Source organism: Sorex araneus, chromosome 11 (genome assembly GCF_027595985.1).
Source record: "Sorex araneus isolate mSorAra2 chromosome 11, mSorAra2.pri, whole genome shotgun sequence".
NCBI lineage: Eukaryota > Metazoa > Chordata > Mammalia > Eulipotyphla > Soricidae > Sorex > Sorex araneus.
The window spans coordinates 29,516,643-29,537,806 of NC_073312.1; the positions used below are offsets into that span (position 1 = coordinate 29,516,643).

The 21,164-nt window shown below is 57.0% G+C and overlaps 1 protein-coding gene across 1 annotated transcript in view; it reads left to right on the forward strand.

The window, feature by feature from the left end:
- The window catches only part of SLIT1 (slit guidance ligand 1), a 149,721-nt gene extending 128,641 nt beyond the window's left edge, over positions 1 to 21,080 (forward strand). The window contains exons 26-37 of the mRNA XM_055118780.1: positions 1,347 to 1,510; positions 3,109 to 3,233; positions 3,754 to 3,851; positions 4,739 to 4,878; positions 5,004 to 5,097; positions 8,951 to 9,088; positions 12,593 to 12,830; positions 13,917 to 14,047; positions 14,462 to 14,616; positions 16,948 to 17,236; positions 17,784 to 17,995; positions 18,566 to 21,080. Of these exons, the coding sequence (XP_054974755.1) occupies positions 1,347 to 1,510; positions 3,109 to 3,233; positions 3,754 to 3,851; positions 4,739 to 4,878; positions 5,004 to 5,097; positions 8,951 to 9,088; positions 12,593 to 12,830; positions 13,917 to 14,047; positions 14,462 to 14,616; positions 16,948 to 17,236; positions 17,784 to 17,995; positions 18,566 to 18,804 (2,023 nt within the window). The 3' untranslated portion in view covers positions 18,805 to 21,080. The remainder of the gene's footprint in view (positions 1 to 1,346; positions 1,511 to 3,108; positions 3,234 to 3,753; positions 3,852 to 4,738; positions 4,879 to 5,003; positions 5,098 to 8,950; positions 9,089 to 12,592; positions 12,831 to 13,916; positions 14,048 to 14,461; positions 14,617 to 16,947; positions 17,237 to 17,783; positions 17,996 to 18,565) is intronic.
- Positions 21,081 to 21,164: the final 84 nt, after the last annotated feature.

Genomic DNA, 21,164 nt, shown 5'->3' on the forward strand with positions numbered 1-21,164 from the left:
ATCAATACATCATCATTTTTATAATACTATTTAATAATGGACTTCATCCTATTTTTATTAATACCAGAAGTTTTGGCTACCATTCACCATTCTACCATCCACTAAGCATTTTATTAAAATATTTTTTATCATGACCAATAGTTATGAAATCAGTTGAATTATTTCATTGAAAAACTGAACTTCTTGATGATTCTGATGTTAATCAGACAAAATACACTTTATTATTTCTACCTCCATATTCTCCGATGAACCACTTCAAAGAAGTTTTGTCAAAAACTAGGTTATGGGCAAGAAATATTTTGGTTGATCCTTCAAACCGTGAACATTAGTAGATGTTATCAATCATTCTGTTATAACTATTGCACCTACAGATTTTCATAATTATGAGTGATTATGAAATTGCCACAAGCAGCAGAAAAATCATTATAAAAGAAACCATAAGTAATTATTTTTGACATTAATTATTATTACATATATGCTACTGAGATTTTCCCGCCCACATGGCAGAGCCTGGCAAGCTACGGGTGGCATATTTGATATGCCAAAAACAGTAACAAGTCCCACAATGGAGATGTTACTGGTGCCCACTTGAGCAAATCAATGAACAATGGGACAACAGTGCTACATATATGCAGTAAAATTTTTCATTTTAATAACTTCACATCAGATTTATTTGTACTATAAGGCTTAAGAAACACCTGTGTTGGGGCTGGAGAGATAGTTCAGTCAATAAGACACTTACCTTTCATGAAGCTGATTGGGGTTCTATCCCCAGCATCCCGTTATGTTACCCTGAGCTACCAGGAGTGATTCCTGAGTGCAGAGCCAAGAGTAACATCTGAGCACCACAAGATGTGGCCCCCAAACTAGCAAAACAAAACAAAAGAAAACAAAAAAAGGGAAAACGTCTTTGTGGGAAAATTTGACTCACAGAAGGGTGAATTTGACTTGTAGAAGGGGGAATTTGACTTGCAAAATGGTAAAGTTTGGAGTCCTAAGCCTATATCTACATGTGCTGACCTGGAAAGATCTCCAGACATGCTGTGGAATGACAAGCAGCCGTCTGCTCAGTAATGACGTGAAGTGGATGGCTATAAGGGAAGAGGAAGCAGTGTAAATATGGGACAGGTCTGGAACCTAAGCACGGTCACCATGTGACTGGTTGGCAGGGGCAGGATGTGACTTTTCTATGAGCTGAATGCATTGTGCTGGCCACACCTCAGATGCTCACAAATGAGCCCCTGGCCACACCTCAGATGCTCCCATGAGCCTCTGGGACCCTGTGCCCAGTGGGGGGAGGATTCCAGGAAGATACAATATCTGCTTCTCTCTGCACTCTAATGCAGGGCTATTGGTGCCAACCCCCTATACTGTGACTGCCACCTCCGCTGGCTCTCTGGCTGGGTGAAGACGGGCTACAAGGAGCCGGGCATTGCTCGCTGCGCTGGACCCCCGGACATGGAGGGCAAACTGCTCCTCACCACGCCTGCCAAAAAGTTTGACTGCCAAGGTGAGCCCCTGAGCACGACAGGGGGGTGGTGACCACTCAGCCCAGACCACCTCCTGCTGCCGGGGTCTCACTGCCCGCACCGGCCTGTGGTGGCAGGAACGAGGCTCCTACAGCTTGTTCGCTGGTCCTGACATGCACCCAACAGGAAAAGCTGAGCAGAAACGCTCAGGCTGAAAGGGCTTTTATCCTTCCTCAGCGTTATGTAAGGAAAATAAAAATGGCAGCGGCATTTCTGCAAGCTGCCTCCCGGGGCCCACACCCAGGCCTCTTTCTGGTAGAAACACTGCTCAGCAACCCGCCCAACCCCCGAGCACTGAACCCAGCTGCCATGCCTGACATTTGCAAAGCCTGAGTGTGTGCGTATGTGTGTGTGTGTGTGTGTGTGTGTGTGTGTGTGTGTGTGTGTGTGTGTGAGGGGAGGGCGGGGGACCCTTCACTGTCAAGGGGCGTTTCAGAGGGTGATTGACAAGCTGACGGACAGCAGGGCCCTGGGTAGGGCAAGTGATTGGGTGGCTGCCTACAGCAGTGTGTGCAGGGACACAACTGGGATAGCACCCAGGGGCCAGGGGTACTTACTTACCCAGGGCCCTGCCTTACAAATTCATGCACCCCCATCAGAAGGCAAATGACAGACAGACAGACAGACAGACAGACAGACACACACACACACACACACACACGCACACACACACACACACACACACACACACAAACCCCACAGACACAGAGGATGAGATTCCAGCTCAGAGGTGTCCCATCTGTGGCCTGGCTGTTGGCAGCAGGCCAGTTTAGGCTGGAATACATTTGATTCCTATTTATCTAACGGGCTGGATTTGGTACCGGTTGGTTCAGTTTTGTTTTAATTTCTTATTGAAACAACATGCTAACAGGAAAGTACACAGATCAGAGGTAAGGGTCTGTCTGAATTTCCACAAACGGAACATATCCGGGTAACCAGCACACAGTCAGGACCCAGGCCCGCCCCACACCTCCCGCCCCCAACACACACACACCCAGTTTCCAGACAAATCCGCGGATAGAGCAGGAGGCCCCTCAGAGGGGCACTCCAGACACGGGGCTGCCAGTTCCGCCCACCGCCAGGTTCAGGATAGGGTGATATGTGTGTCCTGCCGGGCTGGCGAAGGCCTGGCCCAGAGCTGGGGAGGTCCCGGAGAGGCTCCTTGTTGGCTCAAACACTTGGAGGCGCCTGAGTCCGTTCCTCGGAGGGGCTCCTGGCAGAGCTGGGCTTGGTGCTGGGTGGGCACCATGCTAAATGAGTGTGTACCCCCGGGAACACCTTCACTGAATCTTCTCACACGGGTCATTGCAGTTACAGCAATAAGGCCGTGTGTGTGTGTGTGTGTGTGTGTGTGTGTGTGTGTGTGTGTGTGTGTGTTGGAGATAATAAAATACAGTCAGATTAATAACTCCCCCAAAAAAATACAACGTTGAAAAAGTGCAAAGGGTGTGAGAGTGCTGCGGAGGAGTGCAGGGGAGGGCTGGAATCCTAGGGGAGCTTCCAGCCCAGTCTCTGCAAGACTGAGGCACTGCGGGGAGGGTGCGAGTGAGCGGCTCACTAGGATCCTCCCTGTCCTCAGGTCCCCCCACCCTGGCTGTCCAGGCCAAGTGTGACCCCTGCTTGTCCAGTCCATGTCAGAACCAGGGCACCTGTTCTAATGACCCTTCGGAGGGGTACAGGTGTGCCTGCCCCAGCGGCTACAAGGTGAGTGGGGGGAAGCTGGGGGCTGTGGGTGTGGGAGACACTATTGATCCCCCCAACCCCAGCTGAGCCAGGCTCAGAGCTCAGGGGGCCCTGAAACTGATGTGTGAGGGCTGAGCTTGTGATAGACTCTGTGGGAGCATGTAATTGACATGACCATGTAATCAACATGTAGTCCACATGTAATTGATTTGAGAGCATGCAATTGACATGTAATTGATAGGAGCATGTAATCAACTCTAGTGCAGAGTGTAATTGAGATAAGAGCATGTAATTGACATGGAACTGACATGAGCATGTCATCAACTGTACTCCACAGTGTGGAGGGTATAATTGACAGGAGCGGGTAGTAAGTGTCTAGGTCATCTCTGGGAAGGTGTAATTGGTATGTAATCCACCTGTAATGGACGTGCTCTCCTAATGACGGCTGAAAGGAAGCTGGCTCTGGCCCCCCGGGGAGGGAGCCGTCTTACCCCACGGCCAGCTCTCCCAGGAGGCCTCCGCTCGCCTGCTGTCTCCACAGGGCCGGGACTGTGCGGTGTCCCTGGATAGCTGTGCGAGTGGCCCCTGCGAGAATGGGGCGACCTGCCACTCTCAGGACGGCGAGGGCGCAGCCTTCACGTGAGTTGCCCTGCTGGGTGGGTGCTGCTCCTCTGACACGATGCTCGGCCAGCAGGACGGCCCAGCCCTGTGCTTCGGGAGGAGACGGGCCCAGGCGAGCTTCACCACGCGGCCCGACTGCCCCCCGTCCCCTGTGCAGAGCTGCGAGCAGGAGTGGGGGGACCCGGGGGGGTCCCATACTGGGAGGGTCTCTGGACCCTGTTGGAAACTGCTTGCGAAGTCCTTTGAAATAGCTTTTCTCACTGCCCTTTCGAGGACTTGGGGACACAGGCGGTCTGGACTCTGGCTGGGAAAGGACAGTTTAGTGGGGGATTGTCGCAGAGCCGGAAATTAATCTCTCAGGCCTCTCGGACCCACCAACTACTTGGGAAACCCACGGTGCACCTAGGATGGTGCGGTTGGGCTTTTGGCTCATCTTCATGACCTGGTTCCCTCTTCTTCCTCACCCACAAATTTGGTGCGCTCCAAATTTGCTCTCCACGTCCAGAACTAGTAGGGGGATGGACACACCCCCTGCCAGGGGACTGACCACAAGACACAAGACTGTCCCTGGCTCCAGACTTCTGCATACAGCACTTCCCAGCTGCCTTCCCTTTCCTTCCATTCCTGCTTCCCCTTAGGGAGTCCTTGGCTAACTCATCACCACCTCCAGGAAGTCTGCTCTGATCACTTCTCCCAAGAGGGAGGCATCCTGGGTCCCTTTGTCAGCGCTATGCCACCCTCTACTCCCCATCCTCTGCCGGCCTCACTCTGTCCTCCTCAGCTAGTCTGCAAGGGGGTCCTGGGCTGTGGGGGGCGGGGGATGTTCCTTACTGACACCTGGACTAAAGGAGGGAGCAGATCTCTGCCAAGTCCCACCCCCTCTCCCTCCTCCCTCCCCCCCCCAGGTGCTCCTGCCCCACTGGCTTTGAAGGGCCCACCTGCGGGGTGAACACGGATGACTGTGTGGAGCACACATGTGCCAACGGGGGCACCTGTGTGGACGGTGTGGGCAACTACACCTGCCAGTGCCCCCAGCAGTATGCGGGTAAGGGTGGGAGATCCCAGCATGTGTGTGTGAGGCGGGGGCGGGGGGTGACCGGGCGGGCCTGCCACCGTGGCCTTGGCAGAGCCCTGGGCAGCCTCTCTCTGCCTCTCCCTCCTCCCCCACAGGACGGGCCTGCGAGCAGCTGGTGGACTTCTGCTCCGCAGCTCTGAACCCATGTCAGCATGAGGCCCGGTGTGTGGGCACCCCAGACGGGCCCCGGTGAGTGACACCTGCTTCCAGGGCCACAGGAAGGGCTCGGGATGGCCACCCACCCGCCCCACGCACACACAACTCCTTGCCCATCTGGTGACAGCTGTGTCGGACTCCTGCGAGGGGTGCAGGGTCAGGAGGTTTGGGATGCAGCTGAGATTGCTGCAGGACCACCCTGAGTTGATGACTCTGGGCCTTAGTGTTCTCATCTGCAAAGTGGGTGACTGTGAGGTGAGAAAATGTAGGGAAGCTTGTCTGAGCCCCTGTCTGACCTCTGTGCCCCAGAAGTAGCTGGTATCATTCCAAAACCACCACTCCCAGTTACAAAATTCACAAAACTCCCCAAAACAAAAGGCCCGGTGACAGCCATGCCCACCTGACGGGAACGTGACCGGTGACGCGCTGGCCTGCTGACATGGCGCTGCTTACCACCCACATAGCAGGAATCGAGAGAGATTTTGCTGCAGGAATGTGACCATGGTTTCTGCTTCTTATCTGGGGTTATTTATTTTGGCTTTTTTTGGGTCACACCTGGTGATGCTCAGGGGTTACTTCTGGCTCGTGCACTCAGGAATCACCCCTGGTGGTGCTCAGGGGACCATATGGGATGCTGGGAATCGAACCCGGGTCGGGCGCGTGCAAGGCAAACGCCCTACCCGCTATGCTATCACTCCAGCCCTTGTCTGGGGTTATTTGAGGGGCAACATCGAGCACTTTCCAGCGGTACACTCCTGCTGCAGTGCTCGGGGGCCCTCCTGGAACTCCTACGTGCACAAAGCATGCACATTGAGCCATCCTTCCCCAGCCCCCTGACCTCGCCTGACTCAGGGTCCCCGTGGGGGGCTAGAGAATAGGCCCTGTTGACACTATTTTTCCAGAATACACAAAAAGTTTTGAATTCTGAACCCTCTCCGGCCAAGGAACTGTTCCCTGCTTCCTTCCCTGCCCCTGGGAATAGCTTCAGTGGGCCAGAGAGAAGCAAGGGGACGGGAGCGAAGCCCGGGGCCCATCCTCACATCACACGGCCCCCAAGCGTCACCAGCAGCGACACTCCTGAGCACAGAGCTGGGGTAGCCCCTGAGCACTGCCAAAGCCAAAAGGTAAAAATGGACAATGTAAACAGACAGGCGCGTGAGGTGGTGGGTTCTGACCGTCTCTCCCACCTGTGGCGTCCCACGGTGTCCCCTTCACCTGGCACACAGGGGGCCGGGGAAGGCTTCTTCAGGTCTGTGTCTTAGGGACATTAGGAAGCCAGGGGGTGAAGGGCAGGACAATAGTCCAGTGGGTCTGCGGGGTGTTTGCCTTGCATGGGCCCGATGAGAGTTCAATCCCCGGCATCCCATATGGTCCCCTGAGCCCACCAGGAGTGATCCCTGAGCACAGAGCCAGGAGTAAGCCCTGAGCATTGACAGGTGTGTCCTCTAAACCTTTAAAAATGAACAACAAAAAGATGCTAGGCAGGTTCGATTCCCAGCTTCCCATATTGCCCCCTGAGCACCGACAAGGGTAATTCCTGAGTGCAGAGCCAGGAGTAACCCCTGTGCATTGCTGGTGTGACCCCCCCAAAAAAAATAGATGCGAGGATGGACTGAAGTGGTCCAGGGAGCCAGAGGCTGGCAGGAGCTGCCCTCGGATACCAGTGTGTGTGGGGGGGCCCCTAGTCGGGGCTGAGGGCTGCACTGGAGTGTTCATGCAGACAGTGGACAGACTGGCAATCAGTAATGGGGGGGTGGTGGCAGGGCTGGTGGCACACCTGCTTCTCAGAGGGCCAGACCTCAGAGGGAGGAGGAAAGCAGGGTGGGCCGGTGCCCGGACAAGATGTGACACCACAGAAAGAGCAGCCAAGGGTGTTTGGGCAAGTTCCCTCCAGGGCCTGTCCAGGAGGATGAAGCCTGTGCGGATCCGGAACCTGGCCGGGTCCATTCACTGTGTACGTGGAGGCCGTGGGAGGGGGGAGCCTGAGTGCACGTGAAAGCAGGAGCCGTGGCTTAGGGGCTGTGGGGCTGTCCAGATGACAGCTGTCACACACCCCACTGCTGTGATCCATCGGCGAGGCCAAGATTAACAGTGAAGCATCAAAGAGAAAATGCCAGGGGCCGGAGCGATAGCACAGTGGGGAGGGCGTTTGCCTTGCGTGTGGCCGACCCAGGTTCAATTCCCAGAATCCCATATGGTCCCCTGAGCACCACCAGGGGTAATTCCTGAGTGCAGAGCCAGGAATAATTCCTGAGTACAGAGCCAGGAGTAACTCTTGTGCATTGCCGGGTGTGACCCAAAAAGAAAAAAAAAGAAAGAGAGAAAATGCCAGAGAGTACGGTGCTCTTTTGTGCAGTGAGGATAAATATGTTAGCATGAAATTGTTCTCAGGGTGTGCCGGGTGTGTATGGCAAGTATTTTTTCTTTGTCTTTGTTGTTTGGGTTTTCTTAGGGGTGGTAGTGGAGGTGGAGGGTGACTGCCACACCCGGCAGTGCGCTGCGCTCCTGGCAGTGCCTGGGGACCCTGTGTGGTTCCATGGATTCAAGCCGGAGTCGACCACATTCAAGGCCAGCACTTCATGCCCAGTACTGCCTCTTCTGCTCTGTGTTTTTTTGTTTTTTATGTTGGTGGAGGCTCCCAAGCAGTGCTTAGGTGGCCCGGACACCTCCCCCACAACACACACACACACACACACACACACACACACACACACACACACACACACACACACACACACACACACTCCTCAGTGAGACTTTCCCCTTACTGAGATTCTTAGCCAGCTGGGCCAGAGGTTCACAGTGGTAAACAGACAGCTCTGGGAACCACGCCGTTTGGGGAATCAAACCAGGATTGAGCACAGGCTAGGCAGCACCCTGACCACTCGGGGCCGAGTGCAAAAGGCAGGAGAGTGTGCTGTGTGCTGGAGCTGTAGGCTTTGCGGCCTGCCATCTGGAAGGGTTTCTGCTCAGTCAGAGCGGAGTGTTCACCAAAGGCTTCCTGGAGGAGGTGAGGTAGCAGCCTGTATGGAGCACTGCAGGGAGAAAGAAGAGCATTCTCGAGTGGCCACGAGTAAAGGCAGTGATGTGGGGGAAATGTTTGCTGCCGGTGGAGACAGCTGTGACATTAGACAGCTGTGACAGCTCCCCCTTGATGTTGGGGACCACCTGTAAGGCCGGGCGAACAAGGGTGCGGGTATGTGTTCTTTGGTGAGCAAAAGGCTGGCCAAATGGATTCTTAGGGGAGCAGTGAAGCCTGGGAGGCATGGGAGGAGGTAGAGAGGGACGTTGGCTCAGAGTCAGGTGGTCAGGGAGGGGAGTTGTCACTGGCCGGGCGTCTGAGTATGGAAGGAGGCAAGGCTGAGGCCCCAGGATCCAGGACCCTGTGTTGGGGAGCCACTGAGCACTGTGGTGGAGAAGGGGCCGAGGTTGGCCTTGGGGTGCTGCCAGCAGTGGGGGCCCCCACAGACCCTCTCCTGCTGCTGGGAGTCTGTCCTCCCGGCCCAACGCCCCACCCTGCGCCACGCCACGCCAGCTCTCTTTATTTTTTTTTCTTTTTGGGTCACACCCGGCGATGCACAGGGGTTACTCCTGGTTCTACACTCAGGAATTACTCCTGGTGGTGCTCAGGGGACCATATGGGATGCTGGGATTCGAACCCAGGTCGGCTGCGTGCAAGGCAAACGCCCTACCCGCTGTGCTATCACTCCAGCCCCCACGCAAGCTCTCTTTTCTCACCCGAGATAGCTCCCAGCATGAGGCTGGGCTGGTTGAGCTTTAGGGGGGGTGGGGGGTGACCATGGACCCCCAGGATCTGCATCATGCACACAATCCCCCACCTCACCTGTGGGGCTGTGGGCTGAGTGAACCCCCTACCCACCCCCAGGTGTGAGTGTGCCCCTGGCTATGCAGGGGACAACTGCAGCGAGAACCAGGATGACTGTCGGGGCCACCGCTGCCAGAACGGGGCCCGGTGTTTGGACCAAGTCAACGGCTACTCGTGCCTCTGTGCCGAGGGTTACAGGTGAGCCCCCCGAGGGAGGCACGGCAGGAGCAGGGAAGGGGACTGCCCGGGAGTGGGCTCCTGGGGACTGTGCCTGTCACCAAACATGAGACATTCGAGGCACTTCCTGGCCGCTAAAGAGCATAGGGGGGGAGGGGGGTGCAGATGAGCACTGTTGGGTGGAACAGAGGGCGGAGCATGTTGCCTTGCACATATGATCCCTGGGTTCGGTCCCCAGCACCACAGTGTCCCCTGAACAACCAGGAACAACCCCGAGTACTGATCTCAGAGTACTGCTGGCAAGTGTGGTCGCTGAAACAAACAAAAAAAAGCTTTAAAAACAGACAGGCACTGCTCTATCCTTTCCCCACCCAGCGAGCTTCTGTGGGCACGTGTGGCCCTAGAGAGCACTCACCCTCATCTGTGGCTCACTGGGAGAGCACTTGTCTTGCATGTGTGAGGCCCTGGGTTTGACCCCCAGCACCGCAAAACAAAAATGTTTTATTGAGATATGATTTATAGGCTGTACAATTTACCCAGTTAAGGTCTACAGCTCACTGGCTTGGACAGGCCTCAGAGCGGACATGCGCCATGCTAATTCTCAAAGGTCACCATTACTCTAGAGGAGCATTTTTCCGGGGGGGGGGGGCGCGGAGATCCTTCGCTTTAGGGTATGCGGGAACAATCCCTGGGCATAGCATAGCCTTGGATGCAACTAGGGGTATGTTCTGTTCCTCTGTTTGCTTGAAGAAGTAGATGTCTGAGGGGCACTGAGTGGTTCAATTCTTTGAAAACTGGGTGGTCGGCCAAATAAATTTGAGAACCTCTAACTTAGCACCAAAGACTTATCAGCCTCCCCAAGCTCCCTCCCAGCCAGTCATCAGCAACCACAGATCTACTATCAGCCTGGAGACTTGCTCATGCCAAGTATTGCTCATGCCTGGAATCATATTCCCCATGTTGTGACTGGTGCCTTCCGCTTGGCGTCAGGCAGAGAGCAGCAGAATCGCTTTGCTTAGTGCGGCCGAGCACTATTCCATGTCGATTTATGTCTGTGCAGATGGATGGGCACGTGGTTTATCCACCTGCCCACTGGCATTATTTGGCCCGTTTCTACTCCTCTGATGAGCATCACGACAGGTTCAGGCATCACGCCGTGCACGGGCTTTTGTGTGGATGTGTTTTCAGTTATCTCAGGTGTGTGCCGGTGGTTCTGGGCCTGCGGGTTTCGGGAAGCTCCCAGCTGTCCTCTAGTGGCTGCGGTATCTGCACACCCTCCTGCACTGTCCAGCGCCGGCCTCGTTTGTTTCTTCCTGCCTTTCTTCTGGTCACTCTGCCTGCCATGGGAAGTGGCATCTCACTGTCTTGATTTGCATTCCAGAGATGACTAATGATATGGAATAGCATTTTCTGGACTCAAAGCCTATTTAAATTTCTATTTTGAAAAATTATCTATTCTTGTCCTTTTCCCCATTTCTTTTAAATGTCAGGGTACTGCTTTTTATTCAGATGTTGACCTTTCCCCCATTTTTAATGGAGATTTTTCCATTGGGTTCTAGAGCTGGTAGAGCTCTTTGTGTGTTCTAGATTCAAGTTCTTTATCAGATACAGAATTTACAAATCACTGTCATCACTGCATCACTGTCATCCCATTGCTCATAGATTTGCTCAAGCGGGTACCAGTAACGTCTCCATTGTTAGACCTGTTGTTACTGTTTTTGGCATATCGAATATGCCACGGGTAGCTTGCCAGGCTCTGCCTTGCGGGTTATATACTCTTGGTAGCTTGCCAGGCTCTCTGAAAGGGACGGAGGAATCAAACCCGGATCGGCTGCATGCGAGGCAAACACCCTACCTGCTTTGCTATCGCTCCAGTCCACAGAATTTACAAATATTTTCTTATTCTATGTCTTTTCTTGATAATTCCCTTTAATGCACACTTTTACATTTGGGTGCTGATTTATTTTTTCCCTTTTTTGCCGATGCTTTTGGTGTCCTATCTAAGAAAGCATTGCCCAATCTAAAGTCAAGAGGATTTATCCCTAGGTTGTCTTCCAAGAGTTTTGTAATTTTAGTTTATGTTGAGGCCATTGAGCCATTTTGAGTTAATTTTTATAGAAGCATGAAGTAGCCTTTCCACTTGGGTGTTTTGCTGGTTGATATCTAGCTGCTCCAGTGCCAGTTGTTGAAATGACTCTTCTTGCCTCCTTTATTAGCATAGTCTGTTGAGCATAAGCGAGAGGCTGTTTCTGGATTCTAGGTGCTATCGCATTGAGCAGGACCCTTATGTAGGCTAGAACTGTCTTGGTTACTATAGATGTTTTGTACGGAAACTGGGAGTCTCTCCAGCTTTGTTCCTTTTCAAGATTCTTTTGGACTCTTGGATTTCCATATGAATTTGAAGAGAAGCCTGTCCATTTTCTGCGGAGACATCAGCTGAGATCTTGATAGGGATGGCATCGAATCTGTCCTCAATTTAAGCAATATTGCCATTTGGGGCTGAATGCAGCAGTTGTCAGTAGCTTCTCCTCCCTCTGCACTCGGGAGCCACTCTGGATTATTGAGGGCCCATGTGTTGCCGGGGGTCAAAGCCAGGCCTCCCACAAGCAAAGCCTTGAACTTAGCCCTCCCAGTGATCTCCCTAGCCCCCGATTTTCCTCTTTGTAGAATGAGCAAGATAAAAGTTGCTGGCAGCGTGTACTGATAGGGAGAACGCATGCTTCTGAAATTTGACTGTGCGTTATCCACACCCACCCCCATCTTGACATTGTCCAGAATCTTATAAAACCACAGTTGGAGCAAGTTTCTCATTTCTGACAAATGCCCAGATGTTAAAGTGGTTGTGTGTGTGTGTGTGGTGTGTGGTGTGTGTATGTGTTGTATGTGGAGTGTGGTGGTATGTGTGTGTAAGGTCATGTGTGTATGTAGTTGTGTATATAGTTGCACGTGTGGTGTGTCTGTGGCTATTGGGGGTTATATATGTGGTGTGTATAATGTGTATATGGTTGTGTGTGGTATGTCTGTGATTGTGGGGTGTTGTGTGTGTGATTCGTATCTTGTTGTGTGTGATGTGATGTGTGTCTATCTGTGGTTATGTGTGGTATTGGGGATTGTGTGTGTGGTGTGATGCATCTATTTGTGGTTGTGTATGGTATTGGGGGTTGTATATGTGGTGTGATGTGTGTCTATGTGTGGTTGTATATGGTATTGGAGGTTGTGTGTGTGGAGTGGAGTGTGATGTGTATACGTGTGATATGTATATAGCTGTGTATGGTGTTTAATGTGTGTCTGTGTGTGTTGTGTGTGTGATGTGTGTCTGTGTGTGGTGCTAGAGGTAACCCCTGGCCTTCACACATGGGCATCCGTTGCTGCCCGGGAGCTCGGGCTGTCCATGAGCGTGTCTGTCCACCATGGGGCAGCTCTCCCCAGCTGTGCATCCGTAACTTCCTCCCCGGTACTGTGGGACGGGGAGGTGCCCCCTGCCCTTCTGCCTGGCCCTCTCTGACCCACGGCCTTTCCTCCCAGTGGGCAGTTCTGTGAGACCCCTCCAGGCCCGCCTGCCCCCAAGAGCCCGTGCGAGGGGACCGAGTGCCAGAACGGGGCCCGCTGCGTGGTGCAGGGCAGCCGGCCCGTGTGCCAGTGTCTCCCAGGCTTTGGGGGGCCTGAGTGCGAGAAGTTGCTCAGTGTCAACTTTGTGGATCGGGACACGTACCTGCAGTTCACGGACCTGCAGAACTGGCCACGGGCCAACATCACGCTGCAGGTACGTGCCCGGGGGGGCTCAGTCACAGAGGGCAGTGCTCTGGGTTGGGGTCCAAGTGCCAACTCAAAGCTGCTGATGCACGAGAAGGCCCATCTCAGAGAGGGCAGGGGTTCAGGGTTCAGACCCCCCCACACAGTCCTCCCCCCAGCACCACTCTGCAGCCATAGATGGGCCTCTCCAGCGGCTGGAATAGGGCCGTGCCCAAGTCCCCTGCCAGGTGCCCAGGCCCTGCTGTGCCCTCTTGGACATGCCAATCACACCTCAGCAGCCTGTGAGCTATAGGACGCTGCTGTCCCCCAGGGAGAGCTGAGGCCAGTCCACTGCCCGGATGGCAACAGACAAAACTTACATTGTCGCCCCCAAATTTCATCCTCTTTCCCAGATACCACGTCTTTCTTCTCCCCTTTCCTGTCCTTCTCTCCCTTCTCTCTCAGAACCTTCATTTCCTCAAACATGCCCACTCTGTTCTCCGTCCCTGGGTCCCCAAACTCCTGCCCGGCGAGCCCCGAGCACACCTGGCCCCTTACCCCTGGCCCCTTGGCGAAGCCCATTCCCGGAAGCCCTCCGCAGCAGTGCCTTGGGCGCCTTTGCCCTAGAGGTGGATTAGCCCTCCGTCCCCCTGCTGGAGTCCAGCTGCAGTGTGTGTGAAGTCAGCTCACATCTGGGTCACATACCAGCTCCTCAGCAGGAAGTGGGTCAGAGAAGGAAGAGGGACCAGGTGGCATTGTAGAAGGATCTAGAACACCAGCTTTTGCTTGCTTGGCTTCAGTGACAGACATGGTCTCGGTGTGGCTCCTTCCAGGACTGGGGGGGGGGCCTGTTAAGGAGCCTTCCTGAATGTTTCTCTCTGCTGCTCCCAACCTGGGACCCAAGCAGCCCCCCAAGGCTCACAGGAGGGTCTCCCCCTCTCCCCTCCTAACCTGTCTGACTTATCTGCCCACTGGGAATGGAGGGGATTTGAACTGGGGCTTCCGGGCTCTTCAGCGCCACCTGGAGGACTAGCCGGTGCACAGCAGCTCTGCGCCGGCCTGCGCTGCACTGTAAGGGGTGGGGTAGGGTGGCAGAGAAAGTGCCCTTGCCAACCAGGTGTCCACGGCCGAGGACAACGGGATCCTGCTGTACAACGGGGACAGCGACCACATGGCGGTGGAGCTGTACCAGGGCCATGTGCGCGTCAGCTACGACCCGGGCAGCTACCCCAGCTCTGCCATCTACAGGTGGGTGCCAACAGACCCCTTGCCACCCGCCCGGGGGCTCTGGGGCCTGGGGTCTTGCTGGGGAGGGGTTTTCCGGGACCAGACCCTGCTTATCCGCCAAAACCATCAAGTCCAGCCCAGGCTGGGTCCCAGCAGCCCCCTCTGACCCCCATCCATCCTCATCCACCAGCACCCCACCGAGGGCTCCTTGGGCTTCTGGGGAGAACGATGTGTTGGAAGACTCTGTCCCCAAAGCCTGTTTTTCTGGGCATCTCAAGAGGGGAATGGAGGGACCAGGCTGCCGTAGAAGATGGAGCCCCGCAGCCCCTTCCTGACAGCTGTCCCCTGGGCAGCAGCTGCTGGGCTGTTGCCACTTTAGGAGATGTGCCCTGCTAGGGGTGGTCCAAACTGAAACTCATTCCTGTCTCCTTGCAGTACCGAGACCATCAATGACGGGCAGTTCCACACCGTCGAGCTGGTCACCTTCGACCAGATGGTGAACCTGTCCATCGACGGCGGCAGCCCGCTGACCATGGACAACTCCGGCAAACACTACACGCTCAACAGCGAGACGCCCCTCTATGTGGGAGGTGAGCCCCTGGCTTCCTTGCCCAGGGTTCCTCGTCAGGGGACAGGGATGACCTGGCCAGTGGGTCTCTTTGCTGCTCTAGCGTGAGGCGCTCTTGGAGAGGTGGCACCTGGGCACTGCATGGTGGGGAACATTCCAGCACGGGTGGGGGTGGTCATGGCTAGTGCTTTCTGCACCCTGCCCCCCGAAGTGTGACCAAGAAGGCTGCAGGAGAGGAGGGATGAGGAGCCGGGAGAGATAGTAGAGCAGGTAAGCTAGTGGCCTTGCATGTTTGATCCCCAGCACCATATCTGGTTCCGCTGAGCCCCACCAGTAAACCCCACAAATCAAGCAAAAGAATAAAGGGGGGAGCAGTGGGCTGAGGCCGGGACTGGGGTGCTAGGGCCCTCCCAGCCATCCTCTGCACTGTGCGCACCTTAACTCCAGCTGTGGCCCAGATGAGCTTATTACTGGGTCCATTCCGAGTCTCGGGGCCCTTGGAAGCCCAGAGTCCCTGCCAAGCCCGGGCGTGACTCCAGGATCAGCGGCCCCCACCCTGACAGCCTGAAAGGCTCGGACGCTGCAAGTCTGCTCCCTAGGTCTGCTGGGGCAGGGGTGCAGAGGTGGGAGTGGGATGCTCTGGGGCCACCTCCCCGCTCTGCTGTCGAGGCCCAGGTCTGGGCAAGATGAGGCCAACCCCTGAGTATTGGGGGTGGGGGACAGGCGGGGGTTGGATTGTGGGGGATATGGAGGGAGGGGCTGTGTGTGGCTGTTTGTGTGGTGGGGGTGGGGTGGGGTATATGGGTGTATGCGGGAGGGTGTGGGGTTAGTGGTTGGGGGGAAAGGTGTGTGTAGGTATGTGCGTGTTGGGTGGGGTGTGTATGTATTGGGTGGGGGGGTGTATGTGGGGTGGGTGTGGGTGTATGGGGAGTAGATTTGGGGGAGTACGTGTGTGGGTATGAGTGTGTGTTGATGAGGTGGTTGGAGCGTGACGTGTACGCAATGGGGGCTGTGTGGGTGTGTTGGGGGTTGGTGCATGGGTATGTGTGTGTTGGGTGGGGTGTGTGGTGGTGGGGTGTGTGGGTATGTGTGTGTTGGGTGGTGTATATGGCTATGTGTGTGTTGGGTGGGGTGTGTGTGGTATGTGTGTGTTGGGTGGTGTGTGTGGGTATGTGTGTGTTGGGTGGGGTGTGTGTGGGTATGTGTGTGTTGGGTGGTGTGTGTGGTATGTATGTGTTGGGTGGTGTGTGTGGGTATGTGTGTGTTGGGTGGGGTGTGTGGTGGTGGGGTGTGTGGGTATGTGTGTGTTGGGTGGGGTGTGTGGTGGTGGGGTGTGTGGGTATGTGTGTGTTGGGTGGTGTATATGGCTATGTGTGTGTTGGGTGGGGTGTGTGTGGTATGTGTATGTTGGGTGGTGTGTGTGTGGTATGTGTGTGTTGGGTGGGGTGTGTGGGTACGTATGTGTTGGGTGGTGTACGTGGGCATGTGTATGTTGGGTGGGGTGTGTGTGGTATGTGTGTTGGGTGGTGTGTGTGGTATGTGTGTGTTGGGTGGGGTGTGTGTGGTATGTGTTGGGTGGTGTGTGTGGTATGTGTGTGTTGGGTGGGGTGTGTGTGGTACGTATGTGCTGGGTGGGGTGTGTGGGTATGTGTGTGTTGGGTGGTGTATGTGGGTATGTGTGTGTTGGGTGGGGTGTGTGGGTATGTGTGGGGTGGGGTGTGTGTGGGTATGTGTGTGCTGGGTGGGGTATGTGTGGTATGTGTGTGCTGGGTAGGGTGTGTGTGGTATGTGTGTGTTGGGTGGGGTGTGTGTGGTATGTGTGTGTTGGGTGGGGTGTGTGTGGTATGTGTGTGTTGGGTGGGGTGTGTCTGGGTATGTGTGTGTTGGGTGGGGTATGTGGGTGTGTGTTGGGTGGGGTGTGTGGTGATGGTGTGTGTGTGTGGGTATGTGTGTGTTGGGTGGGGAGGTGGGGTGTGTGTGGGGTGGGCTATGTGGGTATGTCTGGGGGTAGATGTGTGGGTGTGTCGCCTGGGGTGTGTGTTTGTTGGGGTGTGGGGTGCCGTACTCAGAGCATATACAGCCCGGGTGCCCGAGTTCTTGCCTGGCCCCTGCTGTGTCCGGGGTGTCTGGGAGACAGGGCTGGTGTGTCTGAGGGAAGCGAGGGGCCCTGTGGGTCCACCAGGTGCTGGAATTTGGAGCGTCCCGGACAGTTGCTGAAATGTTCCCTCGCCCCTCGCTTCTGGGTCCTGCCAGGGGGCAGAACCCTGCATCCCGGGTCGTGAAAATCAGGGCCCGTGGTGGAGGGGACACCCTGCAGCCCGGGCAGAACCCAGCCAGCTCTGCCCCGCCGCAGGGATGCCTGTGGACGTAAACTCGGCCGCCTTCCGCCTGTGGCAAATCCTCAACGGCAGCAGCTTCCACGGCTGCATCCGCAACCTGTACATCAACAATGAGCTGCAGGACTTCACCAAGACGCGCATGAAGCCGGGCGTGGTGCCGGGCTGCGAGCCCTGCCGGAAGCTGTACTGCCTGCACGGCATCTGCCAGCCCAACGCCACCCCCGGGCCCGTGTGCCACTGCGAGGCTGGCTGGGGGGGCCCGCACTGCGACCAGCCTGCCGCCGGGCCCTGCCACGGCCACAAGTGAGCACATTCCTGCCCTGCCCCATCCCCTCCCCGCCAGGGGAGGGCCCTGTGCTCACCCTGCCCCCACTGGGTGATGACATCGTGTGGCCAGTGAGTGGCCAGTCACTTCTTGGTTTCATTTTCTGTGTTTTGGGTCCCATCCAACTGTGGTCAGGACTTACTCCTGTTGCTGTGCTCAGGGACCTCTTTCTTTCTGGCTTCCTGCCCTGTTAGCTGGACACGACCCTTGGGGACACACACAAGATGGTGTTTGCCCTCTCTGTTCCCTCCTTGGGAACAGAACAGCAGCCCGAGGGCTGCAGAGATAGTTCAGGGGATAAGATACTGGCCCACTTGGATCCCCAGAGCATGGCATGCGTATGGTCCCTGAGCCCCTTCAGGGGTGACCCCTGAGCACCAGCCAGGACTTAAACCCTGAGCATGGCTGGGTGTGGTCCAGCCACCAACAATGACCTAAGGAATAGCCCCCCTGAAGCCCAGGCCGGAGGGGCCCCTGGGTTGGGACGGAGCCCGCCTTCACGGTGTCTTTCCTCTGTCTCTGCAGGTGTGTCCACGGGAAGTGCGTGCCCCTCGACGCCCTTTCCTACAGCTGCCAGTGCCAGGATGGGTACTCGGGTGCCCTGTGCAACCAGGCCGGGGCCCGCGCCGACCCGTGTGGGGGGCTGCAGTGCCTGCACGGCCACTGCCAGGCCTCAGCCACCCAGGGGCCACACTGTGTGTGTGATCCCGGCTTTGCGGGCGAGCGGTGCGAGCAAGGTCAGGGCGCCCCCTCCTGACGTGCCAGCTCAGGGTCCCGCCCCCTGCCTCGCTGTGGGGGCCTAACTTCCCCGCTCCCCGACTCAGAGGCCTCTCGGCGGCCCCCACCCTCTGCACCTTGCTTGGCCCATGGGCTCCCGTGAACCCCCCACCCCATCCCACCCCACCCCACCCCACCCCAAAGCGAAGCCCTCCCTGGCGCCCCTTGCCCCGCAGCGCCCCTTCTGTCTGGGGTCTCTCACACGTTGGAGTAAGAAGCCTGAGGGCTGGGGACTCCTTTCGAGTCCCCTCCCCATATTCCCGCCTTCTCTGACCCCTGCCCACTTGGCCAGGCCGTCTGTGGGCGCAGGGCAAGCCGGAGAGATGGGAACTCGGGCTCCACCCCCACGCCCCCGGCACGTGCCCTCTCGCAGACCAGCACCACCTCTCCCGGGGGAGGGGGGTCCCCACGCTGTGCATGCGGGCGGGAGCGCGGCCCCGCGCCCACTGCCCATCACCGTCCGCTCCTGGGCCTCTCCCCGCGCCCCCCAGCGCGCCCTGAGCGTGTCTCTCGGTGTCTGTCCCATCCAGAGTCCGCGTGCCGGGGGGACCCCGTCCGGGACTTTCACCAGGTGCAGAGGGGCTATGCCGTCTGCCGGACCACGCGGCCGCTGTCGTGGGTGCAGTGCCGGGGCGGGTGCCCGGGCCACGGCTGCTGCCAGGGGCTGCGGCAGAAGCGCAGGAAGTTGACCTTTGAGTGCAGCGACGGGACCTCCTTTGCGGCCGAGGTGGAGAAGCCCACCAGGTGCGGCTGCGCCCCCTGCGCCTAGGGCGGCCCCGCGGGGCGGGCCGGGGGTGCGGGCCATCCCCGGGCCAGCTCCTGGGCGCCCGCCCTCCTGCCTCTCCGGAAGTGCCTTGCACAAACAGGCGCTTAATAAATGTTTCTTGGATGAATGTGTGCGTGAGGTCAGGCCGAGGGGTGCGGGGCCGTGGCCCCCTGCCGTGCCCGCGGCCTGCTTCGAAGATGACAACTGGGCCCTGTGTTTTCTTCCTGCGGGATTAGTGGCCTCTGTGGGGCACGAGACCAAGGCCCTGGCTCTCTCCCTGCTGCCTTGGTTTCCCCAGCTGTCTATGGGGACTTCCAAGGCCAAGTCGTGGAGGTGCAGGGCCGCTGCCTGTCTCCCTAGGAAACACGCCCCGCCCCCTGCCCTTGACCCCAGGCTGACGGCATCACAGCCCATGCTCGCCACCTTACCACCATCTGAATCCTGGAGTTCTGAGATGTCCATTGTTGCTTCAAGGAAAGGGATCCGTGGGGGGATGGAGAGGGGGAGGCGCAGAAACGGTCATCGGGGCTGCTGGGGGTGGGAGAAGCCCACCGAGAACACAGGGGGCTTGACTCCAGCAGACTGAACTTCAGCACCCAACTCCAGCTACAAGCTGCTGGGGGACGTTTGGCCCAGGGACCAGCTGGAGGAGACACACGTCCGGCAGCCCGAGTATGGAGACTGACCTCCAGGGTGCGCCCACTGCCCGCCGGACCACAGCCACTATGGCCACCTGCCTCACCCACTCTTGCCTCAGTTTCCTCGGCAGTCTGTGGGTACCTGGGGGGGGGGGCTGGATGAGTAATATAGGCCCTCCCGAGGGGGTCCCGGGATTCCAGAGGGGCAGATGACCCATGGTCATTCAAGTGTTTATGAGCGCGGGTGGTGCCGAGTGAGGCCAACTCATCTGCCCGCCTGGATCTGGCGTCACTGGAGTGGCAAAGGGCGGAGCTATGCGGGGTGCTCAGTGCTCTGCGCCTTCAAAGCACCCGGGGTTTGCAGAGTTCCTACACAGGAGAGGACGCCAATGCAGCAGACGGGAGCCCTAGAAAGGTGGCCTTGGCGCTCCAGCTAGAAGCCAGGCCCCTGCCCCAGTCTCTAGTGCCCCTGGCATGTTCCTCTCCACTTCCATCTTCCATCTGCAGAGGTGAGGTGGGGGGGGGGAGAGTACACAGGGGTGCGTAGGCCCCAGCATTCACAGCCAGCGTGGGTCCTGGGGTGACCCCTGAGCCAATCAGGGCCTGGGCCCTTGCACTAGGAGAGCCCAGCCAGGACAGCGGACCCAGGCTGCGAATTTGAGCTGTTTTGGGGCAAGGAGGCAGCTGCCCGCATGGTGGCCTGGACCTCTTCCTCTTATTTTGGGGTCACTCTGGTGGTGCTTGGGGATTGAATCTGGGCCTCCACGGTGCAAAACGTATGTTCCCTTGAGCCCCTTGGCCTGGTTCCTGACTCCTTATACTCTGTACGAGCAAGATCACAGCCTCCTCCGTGTTGGCAGCAGCCTGGCGTCTCAGGGCTTCTCTTAGGGCTACACAGTGTACTCTGCCTCTCACCGAGTTCCTGGGACCCTCGAGAGCAGAGCGGGCAACTTAACCCCTCCACAGAAGAGCTGTGTTCCAGGAGCCACTGCCCTGAGCCACACACTCCAGCGCCGTCCCTGCACTGCCCAGAAAAGCCTCACAACCGCCCCCTGGGCCTTTGGGTCCCCAGCTGGGGTCTCCTCACCGCAGGTGAGGTTATGGTTGCCGGGAGTCTGCGCCCGGGCCCAGGGAGTGGGTGAGCCGAGCTCTCCCTGCACTCCTGCCCCTCCTTCCCGCCCCGGAGACGAAGCTGGGGATTTGCCTCAAGGGTGAGGACAAGGGGCTGAATTCACCCTGTGCCCGGGCCCTGCTTCCCTTCCACCTGGCTGCCAGCCTGCAAGTTGCAAAGGACTGGATCACCCCTCCGCTCGCCTGTTCCCGGGGTGGGGCCCCACATCCCAGGAGAGCGCCACCCCGAGGGACCTCTCGGATCACCTCCATGCCTCACCGCCCCCCGGGCCAACACCTTCCTTCCACTTCGTCATCGTCACCATTGGCTAGTTCCATGAGCCTCACACCAGTTCCCGGCTCCCCAGGAAGGCGTCATGGACGGGAAGAGGCCGGGCCTGGTCTCCCCTCCGCCTGCTGTTAGCCTAACCACGAAAGTATCTCTTTATACAGAATACGTAACAGATTCTAATATATATTTGTATTTCATTTTGTTATAGTATTTTTATATGTTAAAGTCAATACCAGTGTCGTGTTTTGATGTGACCTTTTGTTTGGGGGTTTCTGTAGTCTTGTGTGGGTCCTGCTCTTCAAGAGACTGATCGGAAGAGGCCC